General features: G+C 37.2%; 1 protein-coding gene across 1 annotated transcript; it reads right to left on the bottom strand.

The window, feature by feature from the left end:
* Positions 1-2,746: 2,746 nt before the first annotated feature.
* On the bottom strand, positions 2,747-5,838 carry LINGO2 (leucine rich repeat and Ig domain containing 2). Its single transcript, XM_022551637.2, has one exon. It carries the CDS (start codon positions 5,775-5,777, stop codon positions 3,957-3,959), a length of 1,821 nt encoding a protein of 606 aa, XP_022407345.1. The 5' UTR covers positions 5,778-5,838; the 3' UTR covers positions 2,747-3,956.
* Positions 5,839-14,863: the final 9,025 nt, after the last annotated feature.

Here is a 14,863-nt window from a genome sequence, read left to right as displayed (position 1 = left end):
CTAGGAAATACAAGTCTTGGCAATTCTTGGTTTACATTTTCAAACTTTGAGAATATCTGAAAAGCTCATAATTATAAATGCAATGAAAATGAAAAAAAAAGTAAGTAACAGGAGAACTTGAAAAAGTAGAAATCCCTTGCCAGGAACACATTAGGCCAAATCGTTTGGTGAGTTATCATACTCTAATAACATGTATTTCAGACATCTGGGGGCATAGATCAGTTCTCTGGCCATTAGGGCTCTAGTCGGGGCATTTTTCTTCTAGAAATTTAATGCCTAGGAAGTATAAAATCTTCTCTGAAGATGCCTAATATGCACACAGAACTGGTCAACCCAGAGTTAAATGCTGAGCCAAACAACTGCATTTCTTCTTAGGACAGTTTGAACAAATACTCTGGGAAGATGATGACCCCGAGATGACTACTCAGGGGAAAATTTGGCCCACTTGCTGATCTAGACTGCTGTTGGTTACCACAGTCTAGTTGGACCTGACAAAGAGGTAAACTGAGGCCATAAGGAAAAATTCCCTTTGTGAAATTCAATCCTAGAGCCCCAAGATTCTAGTCGACGGAACCCAAGATCAGAGCTCTGCAGTTATAAAAAGGAACCCAAGATCAGAATAGATAGTGAGAATGTAGAAAATTAAGTGGCCATTCAGTTACCTATAAATCCTTTACTATGATGCTTCAGACAGAAAGTCACAGATTCTCCTAGCACTGTTTGGCCAGTACATTTTTATGATCAGATCACTTATCCAGGTGGCATATTTCTTTTTTTTTTTTTTGTAATCTATTGGAGCCCAATTCAAATAGTAATTTTACTCTTCTTGGAAACATTGGGTTTAGGAATAATTCGGGAGAGTCCTATTTTAGTCCAATGTTGACCAAACTGGGTTCTGTGGAACTCTAGTTTTTCAAGATGTTTAACAGTTGCATCATGAAAAGAAGTGCTTCATGCTCAGATAAGTTAGAGAAACCCCAAGGTAAACAAAATTAAACAGGATTCTTGTTTATTGGACTTTTCAGAGGATTTATTAGGCTCAAATAGATATTGAACCTCCACGAGGTGTTTACAGAATGCACCATTTTCCCAACTTATTAGTCTATGGGACTCTTTTTTGGGAAGAACGCTTATTAATATCTTAAATAACTAGTGGTCCAGGGATCAGAGTATGGAAACCCCCGAGAGAGTGCAATCTCTTTTCTTCCTGTGGAAAAATCACTAAATCTTTTCATGGATGAGTTAACTTTAATCCAATTTCATTTGACTAAGCGTTTTGGTCAACTTTTATTTTGATAGAAAATAGCAGTGAGAATTATAAAGCCCTTTTATTAACTGCTAAATGTTTCTCTCTCTCTTTTTGTTGGCCAATTAGTTAAGTACTTACTCCATGCAAAGTACTCTCCACTAACTTTTGGAAGACTCTCTCTCTAACTTCGTTCATTCCTAAGTTTGAAAGACTCCATTCCATTTGCACACAAGTTGGAATTCTGATAGAATTTGTAAGATCTTGATTTGTATTGTTAGATATAAATAAGGTAGTTAATTGCCATAAGAGGGAAATGAATCTCTAAGTGATGTATGATAATCATCAGGAAAGTCAAATGAGAAATGATTCAAGCAGGCAATTCTTCAATCTTTCTATCTCATTTTCCACCCTTTATTAAGGGAGAAATGGGCTTAACCATGTTGCTATCCAGTTGGCAAACAATTTCTGGACCTGTCACTTTTTTATTGGGGTCAGTTTAATTTTATTGAAGTTACTCAAAATTTCAGATACTCAAAAAAGCCAGCTTTTTGAAAGTCAAACCTCCAGTCTGATATGTCAAGAAACAAACCCCGGAGACCTTCTACTCCAGCTTACATGCTGTCCAAAAGGGTGCTCTTTTTTAGGTCTCTCTCTCCAAGTGTGAAAAGTGTAGATAGATATCTGTTCTATGCTAATTAATTACATATATCATATGTCATGAATACACTCTATATATTCAGTGCTTTCTCAGATCACATAAATATAGTTGACCTTGAACGACATGGGTTCTAACTGTGCAGGTCCACTTATACACAAATTCTTTTCAACAGTAAATACTATAAGTACTATGCGATCTGAGGTTGGTTGAATCCATGGATGCGGAATTGTGGATACACAGGGCTAAGTTATATGAAGATTTTCAACTGTGCAGAGCATCATCATCCCTAACTCCCACGTTCAGGGGTCAACTGTATATGCTTTGAAAACCATTGACTCAACCTTTAGCCAAATGGAATTATGTCTCATTTGAACCAGGTCACTGGTGGTAATGGCATGACGCCATTGTTTTTAAACTATAATATTTTAACTTTGAGTACCAATCAGTAACACAAACTGAATTGGATAAACAGCCTTCATTCAGAGGGGTGAAAGTGTCAGCACGATTTAACCTACTTATCGGGGTAAATCTTAGTTTTTCCTCAGTGGAGAGAAAAAAAAAAAAATCAGTAAGTGCTGCTTAATCTACCTTGTTTTTCGCCGCTTCTTTAAAAACAAGACAGATTCTTCTTGTCTACACCAGACAATTTTCAAAATAAAACTCAGTATCTATTTGCAGAGGAAGCAGGGAGAAACCCTGAAGTTGTCCATTTAAGATAACACTGTGGGGCTTCCCTGGTGGCGCAGTGGTTGAGAGTCCGCCTGCCGATGCAGGGGACACGGGTTCATGCCCCGGTCCGGGGAAAAAAAAAAAAGATAATACTGTGTTTAAAGTATTTGAATAGACAACAGCAGAGTTGCAGTAGCTAGATGATTCCTTAGACTGGAAGCAATCTAGCATTCAGACAGCTATCATATTTTAAACAGATCCTTAGTTGCATGGATCGTGTAATGCATGGATCACCCTGGTTTGTGCTGGAATCTGAGAAGAACTCCTCCTCATCCAGAGAGCTTTTAAACATCTGAATAGTTGATCTTAGCTACGAGCTGAATAGTGCCCTATGAGTATATATAACAAGCACATCCTGTTCCATTTTCTGTTAACTCATTAGTAGCAATCGATGAAAGTAAAATCAAGTTGTGGTTAAATGAGTAATTTTCATTATTAACACCTACCTTGCATTTTACAGGTATAAACAGTGGCGCACCACCTTCTGGAGAAACCAAGGACTTTGTAACAGTAAACTGGTCCAGTGTGATATCACAAGTATAAAAAATATTCCATTCTGTATCAAAACTAGGCACATGCCTTTATTTATAGTAACAGAAGTTAACAGAATTGAGCATTTTTGCCTTGGGTCCTATTTCTTGGCATCCTACGTCAGACAAGCACATCTTTCAACATATATCCGCCCATAACTCCAGGGATGTAGTCTCAGGGTTATCTCTATGTAAAGGAAGGTGAAATCACACTTGGATCGATAGTGGTGAGTAACTAAAAGCACAACCTCTCATTCATATTGCTTTAAAACATATACAGCATATATGTTTCAAAAGAAAAAAGAGTAAAGAATATATTGATTTCTTTGTGGTGTTGAACCAACAATACGGTATGATGCAAGGCTTTAACAAATGAGAATCAGAGATACAAATTTTTCTGTAGAGTATGTTTTGGACAAATGTGTCTTTTTAATATGTAAATCCTACATTGTAGGTTGTTCCTTTTTATTTATTCTTTTGTTTTTGCAGTGGTAGAAAATGTTGAATAACTGTCCATGAGCATAAGCCAAAGGTCAGGTTCATTACTGAGATCCCCAGAATGCCAATATTTGCAATGCAAACAATTAGTATCCCACTGTGTGAAGGGCTCTGACACATGCCTGCCTTTAGGCGGCGAGTCTCCATCAGAAGTCCTCCTGCTTCCACGGACCCTGCTTTGACACAGGGGCAGCGGCACTAAGCTGCCTTTTAACCTAGTGCTTTACTGTGCCAGGCTGTCTTAACTGGTTACCAACAATGACACGGAAACCATAGCTGGAGTGGTCGACCCTCAAATCATTTTCATGTTGAACCTCCTGGGTCCAGCCACCTCCCCTTCCACAACAGCACCATTGTTTTTTCGGGGTACATACTCAAGGTCAATGCTGTTTTTGTGTTTGCCTTTCCCTCGGCTCCACACAAAAAGGAGGAGAAAACAAAATAAGACCACTCCCAGGAATGTGAAACAGCCCATGGCTGTAGACACCAGTATTGTTTTAAGGTCCAGGGAAAAAGTATTGGCATTGGTGCCATTGGAAACGGTGTCATTGGAGTCGGTCATGTACATAGGGGTCCTGTTTGCATAAAGGAAGCGGTCTGAAGTGAATCCTTTCACAGTTAAGGAGGCTGTGAAGGTGTCATTCCCAGCGGCGTTGCTAGCGATGCAAACATACATCCCGCTATCTTGATCCTGGGCAAAACGGATTTCCAAGGTGCCATCGCCCAACACAGTGGCTCTTCCATTGGACTTGGCGGTGATGAAACGCCTTCGAGGTGTCACCCAGGAAATCACAGGCTGTGGGTCTCCATCAGCATTGCATTCTAGCTGGACCGTCTGCCCCTCATCCACTAGCAGATGCTGCAACTTCTTTTCACGGATTTTGGGTTTTTTGCAGGTAAAGTAAAAAGAAAGGGCAGTGCTATGGAAATCCTTGAATGACCTCTCACGAATGGTGTCTGGGCCAGCACACATGGGCTGCTGGCCACCGAACTGCAGGGTGGGGTGACGCTGCAGGATCCAGAGAAGGCGGCAGTCACAGGCCAGTGGGTTGTTATTAATGCTCAGGACCTCCAAAGCCCTAGGGGAGGAGAAGACATTCTCTTCCAAAGTTTCCAGTAGGTTCTGAGACACATTGAGCACACGAAGGAAGCGGAGCCCTTGGAAGGAGTGAGGCTCAATGGTGCGGAGCTGGGCCCCCACTATATGAAGCTCCTGAAGGCGGATCAGGTCCGAGAACATGCCTGCTTCGATAGTGCTGATGGGATTGTAGGAGAGGTTAAGGTGGGTCAGATAGACCAGGTGTTTAAAGGCAAGGAAGGGTACAACGGACAGGTTGGTGTTCGTGATTGAGAGGGATGTGAGGTTGAGACCATAGAGGCTATTGGCAGGCATCATATCCAGTAAAGGCCAATAGTCAATCTCTAGATGTTTCAGGTGGAACAGTCTTTTAAAGGCATACACGGGCATGTTGTTGATATTGAGATGCTTCAGATGCAGGCTGATGAGGCTGCGGAGATGGGAGAGGGCTTCTGTTGGTACCGCTGTTAGGTTGCATTTCTCCAGGGTGAGCTGCTCCAAGCTAAGCAGCCCACTGAAGGCCCTATGTGATATATAAACCAAATCATTATCCCCCACTTCTAGAGACTTCAGGTTATGCAAATCCTGGAACATGTAGTCCAGTAAAATGACAATCTTATTTTCACTAATGTCAAGCTTGGTGAGGTTGGCGAGGCCCGTGAAGACCCCCAGAGGGACCAACTTCAGGCGATTGCCCTTCAGGCGGAGGGAACGCAGGTTGAAGAGGTTGTTAAATGCTCCTGGCTCCACATTGGCGATGATGTTGTCACTCAGGTCTATCTCCTCCAGCAGAGGGTATGAGATGAATTCTTCAGGGTTGACACTTTTCAGCCTGTTCTTGCTGAGGTCCAAGATTTTGGTCTCGATGGGAATGCCCTCTGGGATGGCGATCAATCTCCTTCGGTGGCAGCTAACAGATTTGTTCTGGGCTGAGCACTCGCAGCGAGCAGGGCAGCCAATGGTGGATCCCATGAAGATTAAGACCACAGCCAGACCCAGGAATGGCTGCCAACATGATAAGGCCGTGTGAAGCATGACTCCCCCTCTTAGTCTTACACCTTGGTCACGGGCCTGCAGGAGAAGGGGCCAAAGAAAGGCGGAAGAGAAATTGAGTTAGGACATAGATAGGTAAAGAGACATAAATGAGACAGTGACTACAATGAAGAAGACCCTGGATTTGGAACGCTACAGATCTGAGCTTTAAACCTGAGAGCTGCCATTGTTAGCTACACGATCTCAGGTAAGTTACTGTACTTCAGTTTTCTTGGCTGTAAAATGGAAATAAGGGGGATGATAATAGTAGCTTCCTAGAGTTATGACAATTTCAGTATTGGACAACTAGAAAGAGACTTATGACAGTGTCTGGCACAGACTGTGGAGCAAAACAATACATTTCACAAAAGGTTCTGTTTTGAACTCAAAGAACCGAAGCAGAGGTCAATGGCTAAGAGGACACCTGTTCAGTTTGAATCAGTGTCTGCATCTCTGATGTTTGGGAATGTCATCCTCTGTTCAGAATGAAGCTAACAGAAGCTTCATTCAACATCAGGCCCTTGGGTTCCGAGTACAAAACAAAGTTACATTCAGAGAAGGAGGATGAGACTTTTTACCTTCATATATAAGTTTTCTATTAAAAAGTCCCTTTCAATTAGAAGGTGTACCTCTTTCATAATTCAGTAAATTTTGATTTATGAAGGGTTTTTCTTTTTTGAGGTAAACAAAAAGATCCTCAAAATCTCCCTGTACTCTTCATGTTTATCATAGAGATGAGGCAGAATCAAGGCATCATAGCCGCTCTGATGATGAAAATGCTTTCTTTAAGATTTTGGGTTAAATATGTAAGAGTGAGAAGAGTCATCATTTTAAGGAAAAAAATGTTTTAAAATAATAAATGGACTATCATTTCTTCATATTTAAATTCAAACCCAGTAAACATGTTAACTTGAATTTAAATAGGTATCAAATGAGATTGGAAATGAGTATGTTTTAAATGTATATAGTTAAGCAGACACTGAACTTACGGCTCAACTGAATAGCGAGAGGTGTGTTATGGAGCAGTGCTTCTCAACCTGAGATCCCTGGGGGTGCACTTCATCCAAAAACACCATATTTTACTCAAAGGTAAGTTGTTTAAGACAATATTTTTAGATAAAAAAGTATCTGATGAAATTACAGCATTTGCTGCTGAGCTGTAAGAGTATAATTCTCCAGTCAATGTTTACATATATGTCTCTGTCTGTATGTATAGCTATGTCTACATCTAAACAAATCTATCCATAAAAAATAACAACTAGGGCTTCCCTGGTGGCGCAGTGGTTGAGAGTCCGCCTGCCGATGCAGGGGACACGGGTTCGTGCCCCGGTCCGGGAAGATCCCACATGCCGCGGAGCGGCTGGTCCCGTGAGCCGTGGCCGCTGAGCCTGCGCGTCCGGAGCCTGTGCTCCGCAACGGGAGAGGCCACAACAGTGAGAGGCCCGCGTACCGGAAACAAAACAAAAAAAAACAAAACAAAACAACTAGGAACAAACTTAATACTGAATCACTAGGCAAATGGCCTTAAAATGTAGAAAAAAAGTGAAGATGCAAAACGTGCTAGCAAAATCAATTATAGAGGAACACAAGATTTAGTTTTGCCACATCTTTCCCAATAATTCTATCTTTGTAGATCAAACCAAAAGAAATCAACTGAAAAATTAGAACAAAGAATAAGTAAATTAACATACTACAAAATGAAAATAATTTTCATATATATAAATCATTTAGAAAATATTACTGTGTAAAATGATTCCAGTCACAGCATCTCTGAAAAAAATCAAATTCCTTAGAATAAACTAAACAAGAAATACACAAAGTATTACAACCATTCAGCCCTACTAAGGAAACAAAATAAAACTTACTAAAAAGAGGGATATAGTATATATATTTCAATAGAAAGATTCCATATTATAAATACATTAATTCTTAGTAAATACATACATTTCAAAGAGATATTTTTGACTTGAAAAATTAATTCTAAAGTTCATTTGGAAGAATATAAATACGAGAAATATCAGAACTATTAAAAAATAGTAATGAAAACAGACTTACCCTACAAAATATTTAAACATAAATTACAAAAATTAATAAAAAATAGTATCATGCTGACACAAAAATACAGAGTTAATGAAACAGAAAGAGTAAGGAATTATATCTAAATACATTTGAGAAGTCAGTATATGTGAAAGGTGGCATTTTAATCCAGTGAGAAAAATATAAGTGGCTAGATATTTAGTGGGAAAATTTGCACATCAATTTCACTGGTTCCAATAAGATAAATTCTAGAAGAAGGTTTAAAATGCAAGAACAAATAATGAATCAGAAGAAAATTCATTAATATTACAATAATAGAATTGAAAAGCCTTTTCTGTGATGAAACCTAGCGACCATGAAAGAGAAGAATAATCTATTCAATTGTGTGTAGTTAAAAAATTATAACACGCAAATAAACAACAGACACAAACACAAAGGCCATTGCTAAAATGGAGAATATCTTTTAGGCTTATAATAGATGAGGGATTAAACATAGTACTAAGCAAACGGTTCTTGTTAATCAATAAGGACAAGAGGTGAATGTCAATAGAAAACTAGGCAATGAATGTAATCAAAACTTAAAGCAGCTAATAAATATGTGAAAAGCTGGCTAACTTCATTAGTAAGCAAAGAAATACAAATTAAACAACAGGGGTATATCACTTTTGCTTATCAGATTGACAAAGTTCAACAATTATTTTTGCCCAGAATTAACAAGAGTAGAAGGAACTGATATAAGAAATATAAACTGGTATAATCTTCAGGAGGTTGAGGTACAACAATGAGGCGGTTAATGGATAAATTAAATTTAAAAAAAACGAAGTTCAATATGTTCATCCCTTTGAACCATTTTTTTCCTTGTAAATTTTATTTATTTTTTCAAACCACTTTATTGAGGTATGACTGACATACAGAAAACTGTACATAGTTAATGTATAGAATTTGAGTTTGGAGATAAGTATATATCCATGAAACCATCACCACAATCTATGCCATAAACATATGTACCACCTCCATAAAATGAGGGTAGATCTTATGAAGCTTTTCTTTTTTCCTAGCAACGTATCACAGGGAAATAATTTAACATAGGTGTACATAGATGTTTGGTACAGGCTTGTATATAATATAGGAAAACTGGAAATATGTAACAGTAGGAGTTTAGTTATACATTAAGATACACCCATACTATAAAATATCACGTAGCCAATAACACATAACACTTAGGTCTATACTTATTAACATGGAAAAATGAAATCGATATATACTCCTATTTGTGTGAATATATTAATATATATATGAATATATAAATATATGTAGGCAAGGACAAAATTGGGATGACATAATAACAGTGTTGACCATTATGAGATTGTGGGATTAAATGTGATTTCCATTTTCTTATAACTTTACATGCATTCTCTTTCTTTCCACAATATACCTGTATTACTTTTATAAATAGAAAAACAAAACTACTTTGATTTTTGAAATTGCTTTGACATGTAAAATGTCATGGATATATTTTACAATAAGGGATCAAATTTGCATTGATATTTTTAAAGGTTATTTAAATTTTCATATAAATCTTAGCGTCACTTGCCAATTTCTAAGAGTCTGCTGGGACATTGATAAGAGTTGTGTTGAATCTATAGGTTTTTGTGGAGAATTGACATTGTAACAATATTTAGTTTTCTAGCCCATGAATGTGGTACTCTCCATTTATTCAGGTCTTCTTTAATTTCCTTCAGCAAGTGTTTCTTCCTTTCTAACTTTTATGCTTTTCTTTTTGTGCCTTTTTGTGTTTGCTACTATCTCTATGATAATGTTGAATAGAAGTACTGAAAGCTATCTTCCTTTGTTCCTAATCTTAAGAGAAACCATTCCTTTTTTTTTTTTTTCACCATTAGGTTTGATGTTAGCTGTAGGCTTTTTCTATATAGATGTCCCTCATTAGATTGAGCAAGCTCTCTTCTCTTCCTAGTTGAGTAAGAATTTTTATCATAAATGAGTTATTGAATTTTGAAAAATGCTTTTCTGCATCTATTCGGGTGGTCTTGTTATTATTCTTTTAGTATGGTAAATAATATTGATTTTTTTGAATGGTACACCAACTTTCAACTTTTGGGATAAACCCCATTTATATAAAGTGTGTATGTATGTATATATATATATATACACACACACACATTTTATTGGGTTTGTTTTGCTAGTATTTGGTTAATTTTCTGTTTCATGAGAATTTTTTCTCTGGTTTTTAGATCTCTTGGGATGTATTTGTGTAGTGTTACTATGGGTAATAGAGACCTCATAAAATCAGTTGGAAAATATTTCCTTGGCTTCTATTTTTTAAAGGGTTGGTGTAGGATTGTTATTTCTTTCTAAAATATTTGATAGAAATTACCAGTGAAACCAACAAAGCCTCGAGTTTTCTCTGTGGGAATGTTTTGACAGGTAAGTCAGTTTCCTCTGCATATATTGAAATACTTAGATAATCTATTTTGTGTGTGTGTCAGTTTCGGTAATTTGTTTAAGGAATTTGTCTATTTCATCTAAGCTATCAGATTTGCCTGAAGCCATAAAGTTCCCTTATTATTCTTTTAATGTCTGTAGGCTCTCTAGGTCATCTCTTTCATTCCTGATATTGCTAACTTGTGAATTTCTTTTTTCTTGATAAGTTTAGCTAGAATTTTGTCAATTTTATTGAACTTTTCGAATACAAACTTTTACTTATATTTTCTCATTAATTTCTGTTTTATGCTTATTATTTCTGTCCCTCTATTTACTTTGGGTTCAGTTTGCTTTCTCTTTTTTTTTTAAACTTCCTAGGGTAGAACCTTAGATCACTAATTTTGGACCTTTTTTCTTTAAGCTTTTAAAAGTATAAATATCCCTTTAGGATATTTATACAGGACTGCCACAGCTGCACTTCACAAATTTTCATATAATTTTAAAAGATTATCATTCAGTCAAAAAGTTTTTCAAATTTACTTTGTTGTTTCCGTCGTTGACCTATGGATGGTTTAGTTTTGAGTTAGTTTATTTCCAAGTATTTAGGTCTTTTCTAGATTCTTATTGTTTTTTGTTTCTAATTTAATTCTGTTGTGGTCAGAGAACAAACTGCAAAATGACAACCTTCTAAAATCTACTGAGATTGTTTTATGGACCACCACACGATCAATCTTAATTACTATTCCATGCGTACTTAAAATAAATATGTACTTGCTGTTTTGGGGTGTTGTGGTCTGCAAAAGTCATGAAGATTAATATGGTTGCTTGTGTTAATAAGGATTGGGAACTTTTTCTAAGTAATTCTATCAGTGACAGAGGTGTGTGTTAAAATCTCCAGATATGTATGTGAATTTGTCCATACCTCCCTAAGTTATGTAGGTTCTTGTGTCACATATTTTGAAGTTCTGATATTAAGCAGACGTTCAGCTTCTGATTTATTGAATTTTTTTTTATCATCATCAGAGTCTGTCTTTGTCTCTGGTAATACTTCTTGTCTTTAAGTCGCTTTGAATGATTAATATAGCTTAATGTTTTCGTGGTATATGTTTTTCCAGTCTTTTATTTTCAACATATTTGTGTCTTTGTAGTTAAGAGCATCTCTTGTAGGCAGCATGTGGTTACATCTAGCTTTCTAATGTCTGATGATATCTGCAATTTCTGCATTTTGTTAGATTGCTTAGCCTGTTTAAATAGAATATAATTACTATTATGGTTGCATTTAAGCATGCCATTTTGCTAATCTCTTGAATTCTTTTGCTCCTCTCATTCTCCTGTCTTCTGTTTTAAACAGTTAGATTTTAGTATGCGTTTCAACTCTTCTTTCTGTATTTATTTACATTATTTTTATTTGTGGCTGTATGGATTAGAGTATACCTCTCTAACTTACCACAATTTACTTACACTTTTTAAAGAATTGCTTCAGGTAAAATATATAGTAGCCTTGCAACAGTATGTTCTCGTTTATAGCCTCCCCCCACCATCCTTAGTGGAGGGAGGTATAGTGAGCTCTAGACAAAGAGAACAGTGTGTGCAGAGACATGGGAACAACGGAGAACACTCTGTGACTGGGGAATTAAAGTATGTAGTTCAGAATGGTTGGAGCAAAAACACAAGAGAAATGGAGAGGAAAAGAGGCTGAGTGGTAATTAGGGGAATGATTTACAAGGGGCTTGTAAAGTGTGATAAGCTGTTTGCACTTTATCCTGAGGGCAATGGCAAGCCATTAAAGTGGTTTATGCTAAAGAGTGATATGAACAGATTTACATTTGGGGAAGATTAATCTGACTGCAGCATGAAAAATAGACTTGCAGGAGGGGAAACCTTGAAGCTGGAAACTCAGGAAGCTGCTGCATTAATTCAAGCCAGAACAAAGTGGTCTCGAGCAGGGTCATAGGAGTAGGCTTTAGTAAATGGACAGATTCGAGAGGTGTTTTGAGACAGAGTAGAAATGCTTTCTTTACGGATTGACTGTGAGGGGTGGAGGAGAAGAGGCAAAGATGATGTCTAGCCCTCTGTCAACCGGATGGGACCTGGTGTTATTCACTGAGATGGCGAGCTTAACAGTAACAGGATGAGGAATGCCTAGTTCCTACAAATGTGTCCATCACTGGGCCAAGATGTGTGGGCAGATAAATGATTTTCTACTTCTTGAAAATAATATTTTTCAAATATTTGGGTATTTCTTTGGTAAGGCAGGGAAAATGTACTGTCTATTACAGATCTTACGTTCAAGATAGAAGTTTTATTACACACTCTGTACTTGTCAGTTTATTTTGACGTATGGTAAAGAATGAGTTATTTTTTATAAATTCCACTGCAGAGTGTAGTCTTTTCTGGCAGAGTTTGTCCAATCTACATATCACCAGTTAGAGAAGGAGATAACTGACATCCTAGTTGATTTATTTCAGTGATGTTTTAGGGAAAGATTATTTTATTGCTTGGATCCCCTTAATCGGGCTCTACGTCCAACATGGAAATGACAGTATCTAATTCAATCATGGCTGCAACTTAACCAGAAAGGAGTTCAACTAAAGGTGGATAGAAGCAAGTATCTTGTTCCTTAAAAAACTGGTACTTTTGGTTCCAAAGTGAAGGACCATCACAAAGAAGGATGGATAAGGGCTCAGCAAGCAGGCAGCAGAAGGGCTCTCTTCTGACCTGGACAGCTCCCCCATTCTACTTCCGTCTTTCAGCTAGCTCCCCCATTCTACTTCCGTCTTTCAGCTAGGCAGAAGTAGATAATATGGGGCCATATCTCATCACAGTTCTTTGATGTGGTTTGGAAACTGTGTAGGAAGGTTGTGCTTTATTATTCTCATCACAATATTTCTCAGTTTTAGTCTAGAAGGGCAAACTGCTGACTCCATTTAGCTTCCACTGTCAGCGGAAGTCTTGTAATCAAAGCTTTCTCTTAACGTCTGACTGTGACGACGGTTTGACAAGATGAACTTCATTTCATTAAGAATAAAGCTGGAAAATAAAATCCATAGGAAGCCGACTAGGGCCTTTCTATTAATTCTGATCAAAGGGACTCTTAGGCGCAATGATGAATACCTTTTTAAACCTAGTGTGTGAAGTTGGATATTTTCATACTTCAACTTTTTGTGTGCTGAGTGTATTTTACCACTCATTCTATTAAAGTATGAAACAAACAAAACACAACCATAAAGGACTTGACTTAAGGAAGCAACGGAAAAATAAAAACAATATTTGGACGCAAATACGTGGCTCAAACTGAGTTTGACATTTGTTAGACGTGGGACATGGGTAAGCTGATACCATCTGTGATTCTCGTTATCTTCTACGTTCATTTGTGGTAATAAAGCAGGATAAATGTGAGGATTAAAGATGGTGTATGTAAGGTGACTAGTACATAAACAGCTGTCATTATTGTAAATTTTTAATGGGATAATGGTTTGGTTTGTTGAAACAGTATCTGTCAGAAGGCACTGCAAAGAAGACACGGATTTCCTCTGAGGACAGATTTGGAAGATACTGGAGAAGGAAATCCTCAAAAGGATGATACAGTGATAAAGGGAAAAGGAGAGTTTCAAGCAGCCATCATTTAAAAAAACAAAAACAAACATACAGAAAAGAAAGAGGTGATGGTGGTTGTATGTTGTTGAAAAAGAAAGCTTAGAAGAGAAACAGCTGCTTTGATGATTGATAAGGTAATGATAAATTTCTTAGCCTGGGAATTCTATGATTAATTTAGTTTTCTGACTGGCAACTGGACAAGGGCACAAAACAATAAATGGATAGCACAGAAATCTCTTTAAACCTTCACACTACCAAATGATAGATTCATTTGTTTATTTATTTCCAGTAAACCTATTTCCCAAATGGAGAGATGTGGGTGATGAGGGAGGTAAGGTGGGGAAGAAAAGAAAGTAGAGGATTTAATGGAAAAAGTGTCCAAAATATGTCTGAGATGGTAACTTCCAGGTTTCTAAAACCACAAATTCATAAATACTGGCCTGTGCCCAAATCAGATACTGAAGAATAAGACATTTGAAAACCAAGAGAAATCAATTTTATTTTAAGTCTTTAGTGTAAGTCACCAGGGTTACCTAAGTTCTTCGAAGGACCTGAGTGAACTTGAGATTGAACCCCAAAGTCCCCGACCTGGCAGGAAACATTGGACTTGGACTGTTTTTCTGCAAAATAAACATTATCCTTCCATGTGATCCCTAATTAACCTCCAAAGCATTGTATTTTTACCTTTTTCTCTCAACTTATTTTTGATAGGGAGGAAAGGGAAACTTTCAATATCAAGACTCTTCTTTAACATTCAAGGGGGAAATGGAAACAGCCAACATGAAAGCCAGGTTTGGAAGGCATCTGATGTCTTATATTTTTAAAACAAAACTCACAAATGGAATGATAAAATTACTCAGTGGCTCTTGCAGGTAGGTAAACAGTTATCCACCATTGTAGATACCTCTCAATTAATCACAAGCAGATGACCAATTCTGTAAATAGCTAAAGATAGCAATTTGATCTTGAGTTACTTGGATAGAGACTGTTAGATGCTTGCAATTATCATTTGA

Source organism: Delphinapterus leucas, chromosome 6 (genome assembly GCF_059928025.1).
Source record: "Delphinapterus leucas isolate spDelLeu-1000000601 "Yukka" chromosome 6, BTC_Dleu_Yukka2, whole genome shotgun sequence".
In the NCBI taxonomy this organism is placed as follows: Eukaryota; Metazoa; Chordata; class Mammalia; order Artiodactyla; family Monodontidae; genus Delphinapterus; species Delphinapterus leucas.
This window is presented reverse-complemented; position numbering and strand designations above follow the sequence as displayed.

What these genes read in the sequence shown, in the direction of transcription:
- LINGO2 (XM_022551637.2), bottom strand. Translation starts at nt 5,777, where the DNA reads ATGCTTCACACGGCCTTATCATGTTGGCAGCCATTCCTGGGTCTGGCT.